The sequence below is a fragment of the Acartia tonsa genome, chromosome 11 (genome assembly GCF_053477335.1).
Source record: "Acartia tonsa isolate MP-2025a chromosome 11, ASM5347733v1, whole genome shotgun sequence".
Classification (NCBI taxonomy): domain Eukaryota; kingdom Metazoa; phylum Arthropoda; class Copepoda; order Calanoida; family Acartiidae; genus Acartia; species Acartia tonsa.
The window spans coordinates 31080930-31099085 of record NC_137270.1 but is presented as its reverse complement, the minus strand read 5'-3'; the positions used below and the strand labels follow the sequence as shown (position 1 = coordinate 31099085).

The 18156-nt window shown below is 32.2% G+C and overlaps 1 protein-coding gene across 5 annotated transcripts in view; it reads right to left on the bottom strand.

Moving 5' to 3' along the window:
- LOC145332758 (ATP-sensitive inward rectifier potassium channel 12-like) overlaps positions 1-18156 on the bottom strand; it is a 107599-nt gene that overhangs the window by 27832 nt on the left and 61611 nt on the right. For 3 of the 5 annotated variants that reach the window (XM_080177815.1, XM_080177811.1, XM_080177812.1), the window contains exons 2-3: positions 6679-6790; positions 2260-2391 (exon numbers count right to left, since the gene is read on the bottom strand). Coding sequence is in view for 3 of the 5 variants with exons in the window: in XM_080177811.1 (XP_080033937.1) it covers positions 2260-2391; positions 6679-6790 (244 nt within the window). In the remaining 2 variants the exon portion in view is untranslated. The remainder of the gene's footprint in view (positions 1-2259; positions 2392-6678; positions 6791-18156) is intronic. The other 2 variants (XM_080177816.1, XM_080177813.1) reach the window with 1 other exon arrangement.

Sequence of the window (18156 nt, the reverse complement as noted above, 5' to 3'; positions counted from 1 at the left end):
AGATCCTGTTACCCAATATAAGGATTTAAAGGAAAATGAACATAATGACTCTCTAAATTTTATCTACCTGTTTCAGGTATCATCATACAGACTTTTAAATACAAATGACTCCTTCGACCAGACCTCAAATTTGGAAGCCATACTGGAAAGCTTTACTCTTAATTTTTGGCTTTACAAATCACTTTAAGGATATATTTAGAAAGATAAAGAAAATAACAATAAATCTTTTTTTAATTCCTCAAAATTGTCCGTTTTTAATTTAGTACAAAATATGTTTTACAGGTTGTCATAAATGTATTTACACGAGTTGTTATTTAGGATTTACATGTTAGGAAACAAGGAGAATAAAGAGAATTACTGTCGATTGAATCCTCCCTCCACAATAATAACAAACAAAGAATTTTACTTAAAATAATTTAGTAATAATTAGACTATCCCAAATGGTCTTAGCTCTATATTCCAAGGCACTAGCGGATACACCCCTAGAGTCTTTCTGTCTGTCTGTCTGTCTGTCTGTCTATCTGTCTGTCTGTCTGTCTGTCTGTCTGTCTGTCTGTCTGTCTGTCTAACTGTATGTCTGTCGCTGTCCGTGTGTCTGTTAGTTCGTCTTTGCTTCTCAGGGCATATATCGACTGGTTCTGTAGGGAATTGGAAGGTTTTTTTTCTGGAAAATCCCCTTCCTATATATAAATACCCTCCCCCAAAGAGTTTTCCTTTTTTCGATTTAATTTTCAATTTCTTTTTTTTCCTTTTTTAAAATTATGGTAGGGGTGCAGCCGCTAGCTTTAAAAAAAACCAGTTTTATTTAACTTAAGTTTTACGGAACTAAAACTTTTATTAAAAAACAACCTGTTAAAACTAACTTAAGGGCGTGAAAAAGGCTCTCAATGATAAATGAATAAATTGATTAAAAAGTATCAGGTAGGGAGTGGTGGACATGGGATAACAATTTTACTGTTCCAAAAAGTTTTATAAACTATTTCTTGAAATTATTGGCTTAAATTGTTAAATCTTAATTGAAAGAAAACTAAATAACCCACCATGGAGTAAATTTTATCATAATTCACGAAAAATATAATTTTATCCCTTTACATCCCTGAACAGATAAAATACTGTAGGGACATGGCTAGATGTTCTGAGATTTAGTCTTTTTAATCATAATTTGTTTGTTTTTATCTCCTCTTCAAAATAAAAGGCATTTTAACCTTAAAGGTTTTATTGATACAGGAATAGGGCAATTGGGAATAATTGTAAAATATGATTAATATGTTTGAGTGAATCCTCAGAGGGAAATATAATTTAACCAGTTGCTTTTCCCCCTAGCCGGCAGAGATGTTAAAAAAAATTCCTAAAACCACACCAATGCATTTAAAAATCTTTCCTCAAAATAATACGGACCAGAATTTTTCCAGATCTTCAGCTTCAGATAAATATCCTTACTACTTCAAATATTATAGAATAATACATAAACGTTACACTGTTTAGATAGATTAAAATGAATGAAGATTTGTCCCCTGTTGTTACTTTTCAAGACTACTAGAGATGGTGTGCACTAAATTTAACATATTATTAAATCAACGGAACAGCATATCATTTATTAGCTTAAATAACTGTTTTAATACTTCTTTAATAAGCTCTCATCATTAAACACGCCTTCTATTAACGAATTTGCTTCGGTCCTAGTCTCTAGGGGAGTCGACCTAATAAAGTATGTGTGGTGTGTGGGAGGTAACCAACTTAAATATATTTAGTTCGAATAAAAAGTAACTTGTTGGGTTAACTTGAGCTGGAAGCAACGCAATCTCACATCAAATAGCCTAAAACCAATTCTTATCTTTTTCCTTAATTTTTAAAAATATTTTGTCCTGCTGTTTGCGAGATCTTAGCCACATCCACACACACACACACACACACAACTGATTTCTATATAATGTCTAGATATCTTTTTATTGTTCCTAAGTGGTATTTTTTTAACAAAGCAGAAATAAAATTTTGTATAAAAGCAAAGTTTGTCTTAGAACTTATAAAAAGACTTCTAGACAATAGCATGCACAGGGTTATGTGCATCCTTTAAATCAAAATAACGGGGGGGGGGGGGGGTATAAAATAGCCATTGAGAGGGATATAGACCACTGCAAATGGTGGTATATTAAGGGGTTGGCCCCTCGTCGAGTGTACCCATCTAATTTTGGACAAAATTCAACAATAATTATGCTATAAAAACGATATGTTTCAGTTGTTTTGCGGGGACATACTTACTTTATTAGCGAAATCTAGAAAATTCTGGTTAAATCTGGCCAGCGCCGAGATGGTGTTGTTATTTTCAGTCGCCAGGTGGCTTCCCCCGTGGTTGCTGTAGGGAGGGGGCGTGGGGTTGGTCTGGCTCTGCCCCTAAAAAAAGAAATCAAGTTTAATTGGGATGTGTAAATGATGCTCTATCAATCTTCAATTAAAGGTGTCGCTAAAATATATACAGATATTTGTCAAAAGCACATTTGTGAAACAAACCTTTTATTAATGTAACATTTAGTGTTTATGTCAAATTTAACTATGGTTTGATAATAATACATATTATTTGTTTCAAAAAGCTACAAAAATGGAAAAGAATAATCTATCTTTCTTTGCCCCATTCCTTCAACCCTGGTTTTTAATTCAGATGTGTTTGATTTAGACGATGAAGGGTAATAAATATCTGAAAATAGAAATGACGCAAATGATACGCTAATTCGGTTAACAATTCTCACGTTTATATAAAAATGCAACATATAATAATAGCTATTAAAACAATTTTCAAGCATAACTTTTATCTTATTAGGATAACAATTAAATAAGAAAAATATTTTTACCATATGAAATTCGGGTACACCGACAAACGTCCTACTACGACAAACGTCCTAATGCGACAAACGTCCTAATCCGACAAACCTCCTAAACGACAAACGTCCTAAGCGACAAACCTCCTAAACGACAAACCTCCTAATGCAACATCTTTTAAGTAAAACCCCCTAAAAACTTTTCAAGTGATATCACACATTTATTAAGTGTGAGGTAAGGGTTGATATTTTTAATGCAAGGTTGTATCGGGTTCGAAACCATGCCGTTGGGTAGCCAACACAGACTTTGGGACAACTGTCGGACTGATTTTCAAATTTCACCCTGTGGACAAAGTTATTCAAGAAAGAAATTTCGGTTTTGAATTTCATCCCTGTGTGTTTTATCGCCATATTGGATTTTATTGTTCAACTTTTTTAACAGCAGTGGTGGATTTTGTCCTCAAATTTGGAAGATTTTTTTCATTTTTAACTTTTGAAAAATTTTAGGACGTTTTACTTAAGAAATGTTGCATTAGGATGTTTGTCCCTTTAGGTGGTTTGTCGCATTAGGGGGTATGTCATTTAGGAGGTTTGTCGCATTAGGATGTATGTCGCATTATGAGGTTTAGGACGTTTGTCGCATTAGGACGTTTGTCCCTTTAGGAGGTTTGTCGGTGTACCGAAATTCGTGATCAAACACCTAATTGAAAAAAATGCAAGACATACCTTTTATTTTAAGAAAGACTAGGGGCAACGAACGCCCCCAAGAAGCCTCTAGGTGTTCTTAAGGTGGGAGGGGGATAAGTCAACCGTCCTTCTACTTTTTAATTTGAGTTTTAATAAGAAATATTCAAAAAAAATTTGGGGAGGGGGATTTAAAATTGGGAGGGTGGAGATATGCTCTCCCAAAATAGTTAAAAACCTTTCCTGTACCTAAAAAAAGCTTAATTGCAAAGGAAAACCAAACAGATGTCATTTTTTAACAATTTTATATAAAAAAAAACATTGGCGCACTTGTATAAACACCTTATCGCTAATAAGTTTTGAAATAGATAATCCAGAATTATCCACTTCAAAGGGAATGTAAAAAGAGAGGGGGTAAATCAAGTTTGAAGGTATCCGAAAATAGTTATGATCACCAACTTCTACAATCGATTTAGAATATTTTCAGGGACCAAAAAAGGATATGGCAAGTTCAATGTCTATGAAATAGATATAGAATACGTGGGTATTGTGAGATATACTCGCATACCTTCATATAATGTTTCTCCCAGCTGGCTGAAACAACGAAATGCCCTATGACTTTACCCCATCCCCTCCCCTGACCATGGAAAAAAAATATTGACTACAAACAGAGGACTATATGAGCAACCTAATTTAACGACACAATTCTCCTTTCACAATATCCACGTATTCTATATCCATTGTCCATGAACAATATATCTTCTAGAATCTAGGGATGCCCAATGCTGAACAGGGATACAGGAATAGATAACAAGGATGACAACATCCATAAAAGCGAAGCTCTGAAACGTTAGGACAAACGAACATTAACTCTTGTATAGTGCCAGAACTGAATAATCAGAATGTAAATGTTTAAGAGTCGAAGGAAACAAAATTGTAAATAAATCTAATGAAAAACTGCTTAAATATAGGATATTGTTTAAGGACATACTTACATTTTTAGGACTTTATTATAGAGATGATTCGCTTATAACAATGTACTTTTTTGAACTAGGAATCAGTATTCCAAAAATCAGACCAATCGGATAGTTTTATCACATAAATATTTGATATTAAAAAGGTTAAAAATCAACATGTTTAAAATGGACGTACGGACTTTCTGGGAACGGTTATAGAGTTGCTTTGCTTTTTAACTCGTATCTTACTCCTAAAGGAATCATCATGCAAATCGATAGGACAATTCTGACATGCCTAAATTAACGAAAATAGCTATCCGTTACGTACGGACGGACCGACCCTTATTATAGAAAAGCTTTGCTTTTAAAAAGGAAGCTAAAAATGAAAAAGAAGAAGAAAAATGCTTTAATCCGCGAATGTGGCGTCACACGTAACGCATCCGCTCGTTGTCGGTAAGGTTGGAATTGGGAGAATACATTAGCCCAAAACAGGAGCAACTCTTTGTCATGCACAGTTAAGACTTCTTAAAAAGCTCTTGCAATCAAAGGATTGGTTGTCTGAAAGGGCATGTGAACAAAAAATCAAGCACAACAATTAAGCAAGATTTAGTTTAGAAATGCACCAAAATAAGACCTCTTCACTATAAGGGTTAAAGACAGTCGATCTACGAGCTTATTTACCTTCTAATGTTTACCAGCTTTCAAAGGAACATGTGTTTCAAGGAAAAGATTATTTTATTGTCTATTGTCCCATCTCTTTATCACTGTCTCAATGTTTATTGCGCCTAATCTATCATGAATTTATCTTATAATACACACTATAAAATTTCTAACAAAAACTTGCTAAAAATTTCTAGACATTTACGTCATTTGTTTTATAAAACATAAAAGGACCCTCTAATGTTTAAATATGTTTGATTGCTATTATAACCTAATAACCAATCATGGAAATGACTAACCACTATTAAATTATTAGTTTAGGTTATAATAGGGACTACACTCCTAGATGCCTCAAGGTGCACTCGAGAGAGGGTAGTGGTAGGAGTATTTGACCCTTAACTTTTTATTTTAGTTTTAGAAATAAAAAGAAAAGATGAGGGGGGGGGATTCTTCTAGTGACGATTTCTCTTCGGAGGGTTAATGTTCAAGGACATCCAAGGTTTTCAATATTTTTTTTTGGGGGGGGGGGGGGGGGAGGGGGGTAGATAATACTCCTAAAACTTTTGGTGGTAAATTTGTCTGGGGCGAGGGTTAAACTTAAAATTTCATGTATTTCCAAAAATATTTTGGGTGATCACCTCTTTACTTCCCATTCCTTTTACATAATAGGAGAGGTACCTATCACTTAAATCTTATCTCAACATGTGATAGGCTTAACTGTAAAGGAGAACCAAAACGGTTTAGCTATTAGCAAAATCATTTGTTATCACACACACACAGACAGACATTCTTTATACTTTTCATATAAGGATAAAGATTTTAAACTTATTTTACAAGTTTGTATTTGTTATAATATAATAATTTTAAAGATCTGATTGGACAAATTTGTTTCCTATGATTTTAGTACATAACATCAAAATTTAATTATTATTTACTAAATTAACCCTTTTTTCATGTTTATAAAAGGATGATCAACAATTTGATGATAAAAAGTTGCTGCCATACTTTATATGAGTGAAAGATTATTGTGAACAAAATAACAAACATTTATCAATTTTGTACACCAAGTACTCATAAACCTTTTTGATAAACATTGTAATTAATTTAATTTTTAATAAAAACAAGAAAAAGTGCAAAGTTGATGAAATATTGCTTACAAATTAAATAGGTATACCACTTGTAAAAGACAGAAAATTTCTTAGAAAGTAAAAAGGCAAATTTGAGGCAAAAGATTTTTAAAAAAATTTCAGGGATAAAAAATTTTCCAGTATTTTATCGAAAACGATTAATATCGGCTGGAATAGAATCGGTTCTAAGCCCTACTGAATAATCATGTATCGTATTGTATTATATCCAGTTTCTAAGAATATAAAAATATATAATCATTATATCAAAACCAGTTTTGTTAGCCCTAACCTTCGGCATCTCGGGGCTAACAAAACTAGTTTAAACATATAATTGTACATTTTTATATCCACGGAAAGCTGTTTATAAAACGATGCGAAAAATAACTAATATTAAATTCTTAAACTCAAATGATTAAAAAAAAAATAGAAAAAAACTACCTTTAGAATACCAAGCTTTCTACTAGAGTTACTAGCAGGACTCCAAGTTGACCCATCAGATGATAGCAAGTGTTGCTGGCATACATCCAGATCTGGATACACAGCAGGACACCTAGATAGATAGTAGGATAGATAGAGATAGCAAGTGTTGCTGGCATACATCCAGATCTGGATACACAGCAGGACACCTAGATAGATAGTAAGATAGATACAGATAGCAAGTGTTGCTGGCATACATTTAGATATGGATACACAGCAAGACACCTAGATAGATAGTAAGATAGATAGAGATAGCAAGTGTTGCTGGCATACATAGAAAGGTAGATTTAGATAGTACTGAAACAACTTACGATATTTATTACAAAAGATTAAAATTAGGGAGAAGATTAAATTGTTATAAATTTCAGATCTAATTTTGTAATACAAATTAACAAGAATAAAACATCATTATGTAGCGAAACACAATGCAAAATAAATTGTATTGAGGATAGTTAAACTAACGAATGGTGAAAGTAAGTACCAAAGTAGATGCTAATGAATAGATTGAGGGAATATTCACAAGAATATTTAGACGACCGACGATATTTTTAGAACAACTGAAGAATGGATATAAGATATACGTGGATATATTGGTAGAGAGAAATTTGTCGTCACTTTAACTTGCTAATATGGACATCATTTATTGGTCAGTTCGTTCATTAAGTAGTAGGTAAAGGGATGGGGTATAGGGGTTTGGATGTGGGGTGCCGTTGTTTTAGCCAGTTAAGAGCATCACTTTATCAGAGCACATGAAAATCCAATTAAGTAATAATGTATCGATTAACAGAACTCTGTTTAATATAGTAGCTAAACATCTCTAGAGTAGCTTATGAAATTTATTTAAATAATCATATTCAGTAAATCCTTATTAATATTATATTTCTTTTATGCCTAAAGCTTAAGCTTTTCAGTGAACAGGGTAAGACATTGAAATATTTGAATCATAATGTTAATGTCAAACAAAACTATACATTTTAATTGTGTGGCTTTACTTAATTGTTTAAAAATAAGGTAAATATTATACAGGGGAAGTTGGTTTAAATCTAGAAATTAACACAAACTGTGCATTATCTGAATTTATGTCTTTGCATGTTTTATTGTACTTTTAATGTGCTATTTGCATAAAAAAAGTTTTCCAATATGGCTTCGAAACCGAAAAAAATCCACTGGATTAGAACCGGTTCTACGTCATAATTAACAATCATGTATCGTATCGTATTATATCCCGTTTTGGGCGTCTCGGGGCTAACAAAACTAGTTTTTATCCTATAATTGTACATTTACATATCCTTGGAAAGCTGTTTATAATATGATGCGATAAATAACTATTATAGTATTTTTAGTAGCGAATCTTCTCTATAGTTATTTCATGCGTTGTAAGGTCTATACAATAAATTACATTGTAATCAGGGAAGCAAATATAGTTGAATTGGAAGATAAAACATAAGAGCTAAAATATCTATCCTTATATTCGTGTATTGTTTAATGTTTTGTAATACTAAAGGTGTGATTTTTGTTAGAGGCACTTTATATTTAAACTAGCTTTTATCTTTTCAGATCTTTATTTCAGTATTTAGAGCTCTTTATGTAAAACTTAGCTCCCTTAAAAACTTCAGTCTAATTTTTAGCTTAATATTTTAACAATGATATGAACTAGAAGATTTGCAATATTCTACAGTAAAATGCTTATACTATATAGTAAACTAGCGGCTTCACCCCTAGCCTCTAGGGGCTTTGCCCCAAGAGGTAATAAGAAAAAAAATGTAGTACATGTGGTGCAACACCAAATAGTTGGCATCATCTGCATCATCAAAAAAATTGATTGGGTATTTTTTTATTATTTTTTAGGGGATTGGGGGTGTCCCACCCCCCAAGAAAATAGCCTTAAACCACCACAGGACCAATAGGTATATTCCCTAAAGAGTAGAATCCAATCGGTTCAATGGTTACCGAGATCTTAAGGGACGGACAGACAGACGGACAGATATCAAGCTACTTTGTATTATTTATAGTAAATGATAAAGTAACAGTTTGTATTTCCTCTAAGATCTCGTAAACTAGTGGATCGTTCGATATACTTTTGATAAATAATATACAAAAAAGAACAGTAAACTTTTTAAAATGTAATAAATTTCACAAATAGTAAAGCTTCTGTAGACATATACCCATCTATACAGTTAGTACAAATACTTATTTGGTATCAAACAAATTAACTTATCCTTCCCTGACGTACATGCGGACATACCCTAGTTGTAAAGAGAAGCTGTAAGGACGCTTATATAACATAAAAAACATCTGACGAATGCATGATCAGTGATCACACCAACCTAGGGATTTTTAAAAAAATTAATGATTTGATAATCTGTTTAAATATCTTTATAGAAAATAATATATTTCAAATTACCCCATCTATAGATTAAAATTATTGGTGAAAAAGTTTGGAAACTGCAAGTTTTAACAAATCCCTCAAAATTCAATATAGGTACCCAAAGTGTTTAACTAACATCTATAAAACTTTGGGTTAAAGTATCATATAAAGACCAATGACCCTCTCTCCTTGGGTTCTATATGACAGGAATCATAATCAGTGTGGAAGGGGCTGTTTGTGTTATTGTAATAATTTGCAATTTTGATAATTTAATAGTATAATTTAATTTGCGAAATTGAAGCCACGCCTTTCCAGACCCTTTTCATTGATAAATGACTGACCATAGTACATCCTTGTAATTGAGTTAAGGGTAAATACAGCAAAAAACATTTTAGCGAATTCTAACTACTAAAAATTCTGTATGAATATTTCTGTAGTAAGATCCCGAAAACAGAAATTCATGGACAGACAGGTTTTAGTCTAGAGTAATTGTTTCTGACCAAATTCTTATCAATTTGATATCCTTTTTCGGGTATAAAGTTTATCCAATAAGTGAAATAAATCTAAAAGTATAAAAGTGTTGACTCCCAAAAACAGCTGAAAAACGGGAATAGGTTTCGTGATTTTTTCTGAATTCATTTTGTTGTTGGTATAAGCTGATCCATTTTTCTTTATCATACAAATAAAAAATTTGCTATGAAAGCCCCATAACGTCATACTCATATGTAGGAGGATAAAACAAGAGTGGGCGTAGTACCATTATAAACATATTATAAAAACTTCAACATATAGTTTTCTTGAAATACAGCCAAATTTTAAAAAATCATTTTCTATTTCTATCAAATAGTATTTTATTAATTACTAGCTCTTAAGCCACTAGAGGCTTCTAGAAGCACTTTGAAAAAAAAGCAAAAAATTGGAGGGGGGGAAAGGACATTTTATAGGGACGATTTTTCTTGAGAGGTTTTAAGTACCCTTACCCAAAATAGTTATAAACCTTTCCTGGACGTATGAGAAGCTACATTATAAAGGAGAACCATATCGGTTCAGCGGTTAAAGAGATCCTTTGTTAAGGACAGGCAAACTCATAGACATCCTGTTACTTTTATTTAAGGACATTAAATTTGTCATTGCACAGTTTTCTATTTGTTCTATGTTTTTAATTATTGAATTATCTTTATCATCAACCAGCCATTTGAAGGCTGCAAATTGTCTATAATTGGTTGGCTGTAAATTCAAAGACACTGGCAGCTGATTGAAATGATTAGTTTGCCGGCTCTGGCTGCTAAAGAAAACGTATATCTAATTTTTCTTAAAAATTTGCTGTTTTTATACAACCCCCCTTTTCCCACTCTCCAAATAAGGAGCTATAGAATTTTGACCTCTGAATTCAGGAAATCTGAAAATGCATAAAAAAAATAGATAAGATATCTTTTCTTGTTATTTTTCTTGCAATTTGTTGCATAAATTATCAGCTAACTAATGCATTAGTAGGGCGTATTAGCCGCACCAGAATTTTTGAACAAGTAAATTCTTTTTTAAATCTGCAGTAATTTTTAAAATTTAAATTTGCGGGTCATCGCGGCTGTCAAAAATCCCGAAAGCAGTAGTCCAAGTCTCCAGAAAGTAATTACAAACAGGCCATTATTTTTTCTCTTAAAGTTGATTCGTTTTAAGCATTGGCGGCTGCTTGACCTTGGTATTATTAGTAAGATTTAGATGATTAATTTAGTGTTAAAAAGCGAAGCAATTACTAAATTTGTCAAAACTTTGTAATTTTGAAATTCTGGCATTTTTTGCTAGGCATGTTTATAAGGATAGTTTAAGATTTATTTCCGTTGCACATAGGGGCAACAAGGGGATTCAATTCACCACCCCCAAAACAAGTTTTAATCATTCTATGAGTATTATCATACCCAATGTACATCAGGTTTCAAAGGAATCGTAAAAATACGCTTTTTAAGTAAGCTTTCTAATGCCTGAAAGTCAAGAAATGCAAAAATTTTCTTACAGAAAAAGGTATATTTTTTGTATTTCACCAACAATTTTAAAAGTATTATAAAATCTCTTAGAATTAACGTAATTAGACAAAATAACTTCAGGTGAGTCATGAACTACATGTATTTTGACAATATAAAAGAAAAAAGCACAATTTAAAGAAATAAGTCCTAAATAATTCTAGTTGAAGTTAAGATTTTAGTTTTATTTGGTTTGTTTTATAATCAACATTTAAGTAGACAGTTAGAGGAAACATGTTTTCACAGGTTGCCACCGGCTAAAAATACGATATTTGATTGCCCAAAGACATATTATAATCGCCTGTACTGGTTTCATTTACCCCCCCGCGCCCCCGTAGGGGTTTTTAGCGCGTTTTCTGAGGGTGGGTGCACGAAAAGTTTGTAAGAAAAAGCGTTTAAATGCGCTTTTAAAGTCAAAACTTTAGATATAATTCAATTAAATAAAGACACAAAAACATAGGTATATTGGGAAATAGCTATTCAGACTTTGAATTAAAGTTAATAATAAATATTTTCAAGTTCTATTGCAATAATGAAAGGGAGGGGAGAGGGCCGAGGGGGGGGGGGGCTAAACCTAAATCTAAACCTCTTTATGTTTGAGGTTTTAATGTAACTATAGATTATTACAAATATAAGGGATAATACAAAGTTCAATAAATTGATGTACATCCCCAATGATAATACACAAAATTATCTTGTGTAGATTAAAATTAGTATTTAAAACCTTTGAACACATAACTTTAAAACTTTGGGGACTAGTGTTATATACAGCCTAATGTCCCCTCCCTCACTGCGGAAAGTTAAAATCAATATGCAAATAACGTGATGTTCTTATAATCAATTAAAATTGGAATTAGCAAGTAGCCTATCCGTCTGTCATTTTGTAATGCTTTGTTTTAAAATTATGCAGTTACATGGTCTTTATGTTTAATGTCTGCAGTTTTATTTAGGAAGGACATTAGGCTGTTTATTACACTAGTCCCCAAAGTTTTATAGTAATATTTTTATATTCGTTGGCTTAACAACTTAAGGAATTTTTTTTATTGGTTGGTTCATTACGTTCAGTGTCAAAACGTTTCAACCATTAATTGTCATCTACAGACAATTAATTTTGTAATATAACTTGGTGTATCAATATTGGGGATTTACATACATTAATCAGTCATTGTTTTGTCCCTTAGATCTCTGGGTGTTTATTTATAATACATAGTAGATTGATGTCTATCCGTCTGTCTGTCCCTTAAGATTAAAGTAACAACTGAACTGATTGGGTTCTAATCTTCAGGGAATATATCACCCTTAACCCTCCCAAAAAAGAAAAAATCCCCGTCAGTTATTTTAGCCTATCTGTCTGTCTATTGGTAATGCTTTTTTTAAATTATGTAGTTACATGGTCTTCATTTTTAATGTTTGCAGTTTTATTTAGAAAGGGAGGGGACATGTGCTATTTATTACACTAGTCCCCATAGTTTTATAATAACGTTTTTATATTGGTTGGCTTAACAACGCGACATTAGGAATTTTGTTTGATTTTTTATTGGTTGGTTCATTAAGTTGAGTGTTAAAACGTTTCAACCACTAATTTTCATCTACAGACAATTAATTTTTTTTGTAATATAATTTGCTGCATCAATATTAGGGATTTACATACATTAATCAGTCATTGTTTTGTCCCCTAGATTCCTGGGTTTTAATCTATAATACAAAGTAGCTTGATGTATGTTCGTCTGTCTGTCCCTTATGATCTTAGTAACCACTGAATCGATTGGATTCTAATCTTCAGGGAATATATCTACTGGTCCTGTGGTGGTTTTAAGCTATTTTCTTGGGGCGTGGGACACCCTCAACCCTCTAAAAAAACAAAAAATCCCTCTCAATTTTTTTATGCAGTTAATTTAAAATGTAATGGTTGCAGCACCAGAGGTATTTTTTTAAATTACCTCTTGGGGCAAAGCCCATAGAGGCTAGGGGCGAAGCTGCTAGTCTATAATACAAAGTAGCTTAATGTCTGTCTGTCTGTCCATCCCTTAAGATCTCGGTAACCACTAAACCGATTGGATTCTACTTTTCAGGGAATATACCTACTGGTCCTGTGGTGGCTTTAGGCTATTTTCTTGGGTGGTTGGACACCCATAACCCACCCAAAAACAAAAATCCCTCTTATTCTTTTTTTAATGTATTGGTTGCAACACCAGAGATACTTAATTTTTTTTAATACCTCTTAGGGCAAAGCCCCTAGAGGCTAGAGGCAAAGCCGCTAATATACATTAAAACGGTAAACAAGAATCTTAATATCAATATAAATATAGATATTAGTTATAAAAATTGATGTCAATCATGCCCACATTTAAAATGAATTTATTTTTACTTAAAGTGAAACTTGTAGCTAGCTAAAATAAGGATTCCCCATCCACTCCCTTTACACCATCCCCTCCCCTCCTACTGAAATGAATTTCCAGACCCCAACAACCCTAATTTGACACTTTGAACACTAAAATCGGTCTACAATTGACATAGATACACTTTCAAGGGCCCAAAAAGCACGTTATAGAGTAGCTGCGCTACTGAAAAATTCTCAAATTTCTCTGATAAGTTTAGAAATGCATTCTCTGACCTCAAAAACCCCTAATATGACATTTTGAACACGAAATTCGGGCTCTAAATAATTAAATCCCCTTGTTTTTGGATTTGCCCCAATGTGCGTTGGAATAAAACATGTATCGTATCGTGTTAGGGATGATTGTCCACAAAATTATCATTCTATCTTTTTTTGGGGGGTGGGGGGGATTCTCCGGTTAAATTACGACACAATAAATATGTAAACATAAGATCGTATAAAATATTTCTACTAAATTTTGTCATCTTGGTTAAAACTGATCTGATTGATTAATGAGAGAATGATTACTTTAAATTAGTTAAAAAATTACGTAATAGATAACAGCAAAAATTGGGACAAAATATATGAAATAAAATCCATATAAAATTTACAGTGTAAACTACACTAATTTAAAGTTTTATAACCCCACGCTATCTTATTCCTTCTTCTTTGCTAAACATCTTTGATTAGTTGGTTTCAAAATAGAATTGTCTAAACTTTTGTACTAATAACCTTAATCTACAGAAGGGTATTTTTATTTATAATTATTGGGGATGTATATCAATTTATATCCCATTATCTTGTCCCTTAAGATCCCTACAATAGTCAAGAAAATAATCATCCTCTACTTTTTGTGGGGAAATTATATTTTATTAGTACTAGATATTATGGAAAGAAACTGCTGTAGAATAATTCAACCGTAATTGGCATGTGCTTATGTCACATACGCACAAAAAAACTTTCATATAAACATTAAATAATTGAAAAATCTTAATATATGTCCCTGTTCCTAAAAATGTTAGTAAAAATGCAAGTTGCACGTAGTGACAATATTTATAATTAGAGCTAGCTGCTACGCCTCTAGAAGCCCCTAGAAACACTTAAGGGAAAGGGGGGGAAGTCGACCCTCAATTTTCAATTTTAATTTAAAAAGAAAATCTAAAGTAGGGTTAATTTTTTTCTATAGATGATATTTCTAGGGAGGCTGGAGGTATCCTCCACCTAAATAGTTATAAACCTTCAATAGGAAGCTTTACTGTAAAGCAGTTAGCGAGATTCTTCGCGTATCAATTTACTTTTACATAAGAATTATAAGAAATAGATTTATTTGATTAAACATACTAGAGGGGCGTGGGGAAGGGGAGTTTTTGTGGTCTACTTTTCGGTTTCAGGATTATTTCAAAGATTTTTAGAATTGGTTTGACACTGTACAAACACTTCTTGGAAATAAAAAAGTGTTTTCAACAACAACAAAAACATTAAGTCTTATTTTTCTCATATTTCTTTGTATTTTCTTTCATCCTTCTTTCTATTTCACAGTGTAGAAATTTTAATACTTTGTAGGGCATGATTGGGTATGATTCATGTTTATTAAAAGCGAAGCTTTTCTATAATTAGGGTCGGTCCGTCCGTACGTCCGACCATCCGTAACGGATAGCTTTTTTCGTTAATTTAGGCATGTTAGAATTGTCCTATCGATTTTAAACTTTGCATGGTGATTCCTGTAGAAGTTAGGTACGAGTTAGAAAACGTAGCAACTCTATAACCATTACCAGAATGTCCGTACGTCCATTTAAACATGTTGATTTTTTTTACATTTTTAACAACAAATTTGTATGTGACCTAATTATCCGATTTATCTGAATTTTGGTATACTGATTCCTGGGACAACAAAGTACAATATTATAAGAGAAGCAACTCTATAATCAAGTCCTAAAAATGTAAGTATGTCTATAAATATTATCCTGTATCAAGCAGTTTTTCAACAAATTTACTTACAATTTTGCTTTGACATTTATACATTTATATTCTGATTATTCAGTTCTTTCTGGCATTATACAAGTGTTAATGTCCGTTTGTCCTACCGTTTCAGTGCTTCGCTTTTATGGATGTTGTCATACTTGCTTATTTAAGAACATACAAACTTAGGGATGATAAGGGATAAGACAAAGAGCGATAGATTCATATAATTATACAAGTCTAATGATAATAAACAAAATTTTCCCTACTGTAGACTAAAATCATTGGTTGAAAACCTTGGACTCTACGTGTTTAAAAATAATCAAAATTCTATAAAGGTACAAAAAGCTTTTGAGCCAATAAATAATGTAAAAAGCTTATAAAACTTTTGCTACAATTATAATTTACATTCTAATGTCCCTTTCCCTCTCTAATGAGAAATGAAGCTATTTTGCGAGACTTTGATGATGTTTTGACGGACGGGTTAATCAAGTTTTATTTTTAATAGTAGCTGCACTACTAAAAAAATAAATAGGGCGTAGTGGGGAGAAAAGAAAAAAAAGAAATGGTAATAACCCCTTCATGGTAGAAAATCGTGTCTGAATTTTGGTTTTAAAATTATCACCCCCAAGCGAAAATTTTCTTAGTGTGCATTCACTTTCGCACAAGTGTTACATTATTAAATCACTAAAACCCAAGAAATAAGACAATGGCCAATAAATTCATGTGCATCCCCAATGTAATACACAAAATTACCTTTTCTGTAGATTAAAATTTGTGGTAGAAACGTTTGGACACTCATTTTAATAAACTAACCAATCAAAATCTATTAAAAGTCCCCAAAGTCGTTAAGCCAACGGCTAAGAAAACGTTATTATAAAACTAGTTTAATAAACAATCCATTATCCTCTCTCTCTCTCTATATATATATACTAGCGGCTACGCCCCTAGAGGCCTCTAGGGGCACTTGAGGAGGAGAGAGTCGAATTTGATAATTCAATTTCTTATTTTAGATTTTAAAAGAAAAAGTTAAAAAAAATTTACGTTTGATGTTTATTTTTCGTTGAACTCTCTTTCTAAAATTGGTAAATTTTTAAAAAATTTAATTTCTCTAGGGAGGGTGGTGGTACCCTCCCCCAAAATAGTTATAAACCTTCCCGGGATATATGAGAATCTACCCTGATAAGGAGAACCCAATCGGTTCAGCGGCTAGCGAGATCCTTCGGTACACACAGACAGACACACAGACAGACAGACACACAGACATCCTGTTACTTTAGTATAAGGATATCTCTCTCTCTCTCTCTCTCTCTCTCTTTCTGTCAATACCACATATTAGTACAACAAAACAAAATAGTCAATTCATCTTTTCTTTACTTTAATCAGTTAATACCTCCTCTAACTTATTTATTCTTGTAACTTTGTGTTAGTTTAGAAGCTTTATATAGGTACTGAGATAGTTTTAGGCTATTTTCATTTTTAAAAATAAGTAATAGTGTGGTTTTAGGCTTTGTTACTGCCATTCTTCCCCTAGATAAATGAGGCGCAGTTGTTGTTAAATAACGGTATAACGCCCATAAATCTAAATATCAATTCATAAATAATTAAGAAAATACCATAAAAGTATGTAAATCATTTTAAAAATTTATGGAGAAAAATTTTTACTTATTGTACGTACGTACATTGAACTTTTATTACGTTTAATGAATGCATGTGCATTTACATATTTCCAAAAATAAGGCTCGGAAAACAAAATCCAATACATCAAAAGAATTTGGCATCAGAGGAAAGCCCCCATTTGCTTCAAACTTGTACGCTAGTCAATAATATAGTTTTAAAAGTGGCAAATACATGAACCACAAAAAAATATATGAATAACATATCATTTTTAAAGCAATTGATGTTTTAAAATTTTAGGGAGTATAACTTCGGTTAGAAAAATCTCTAAAGTCTTAAGGTCTAACTGCTAAACAGCATTAAACCATCCATAAAATGCTTTGCAAAATTAGGAAGCAATGGTCTGATCGTTTTAAAAAATTGTAGATGGCAAATAAACACACACGCAGACTTCTAGTTACTTTATCATATAGAAGACTATGTAAATTTCCAAACTTGTAAATTTTCGTGTCTTAAAATGTAAAATTAATGCAAATTCTAAACAATTAACATCGCTATCAAATGCATTAAAATGCAAAATTTTTCTTGTAGATGTTAAACTGATATTGTAATTGGTAGATAAAATCGTGGACAGCGGACTCATATTCAGTAATTGATGTAAAATATACGTTGAAAGCATGAGAGGGGGGAAATTCGACAATTTAGGTTGCTAACAGGAATATCCCTTATTGGTCAGTTCATTCATCCAATAAAAGTGGAGGCAATAGGGTAAAAAGAGGTATACGTGGGTAATTGTTATTTTGTTTTAATTATAAAAAAAACATATATTACTGTATAATACTTGACTGTTACAATTAACGAGAAGATCGATTAGTAAAAAAACTAAAAACTAAGTAAAATCGATAAAATTCGTTAGGAAATTTAAATAGGTACAAATTTTAATTTTACTATTTATTCTTTCAAAAATCTGTGAAATTCCATCCATTCGTATTATTTACGATACTTTTGAACCAAGCGTCGATGTCACTTTGGTTCTACATACTACAGAGGTATTAAGCTTTATAAGGACTGACTGACAGCCAGACGGAAGGACGGACAAA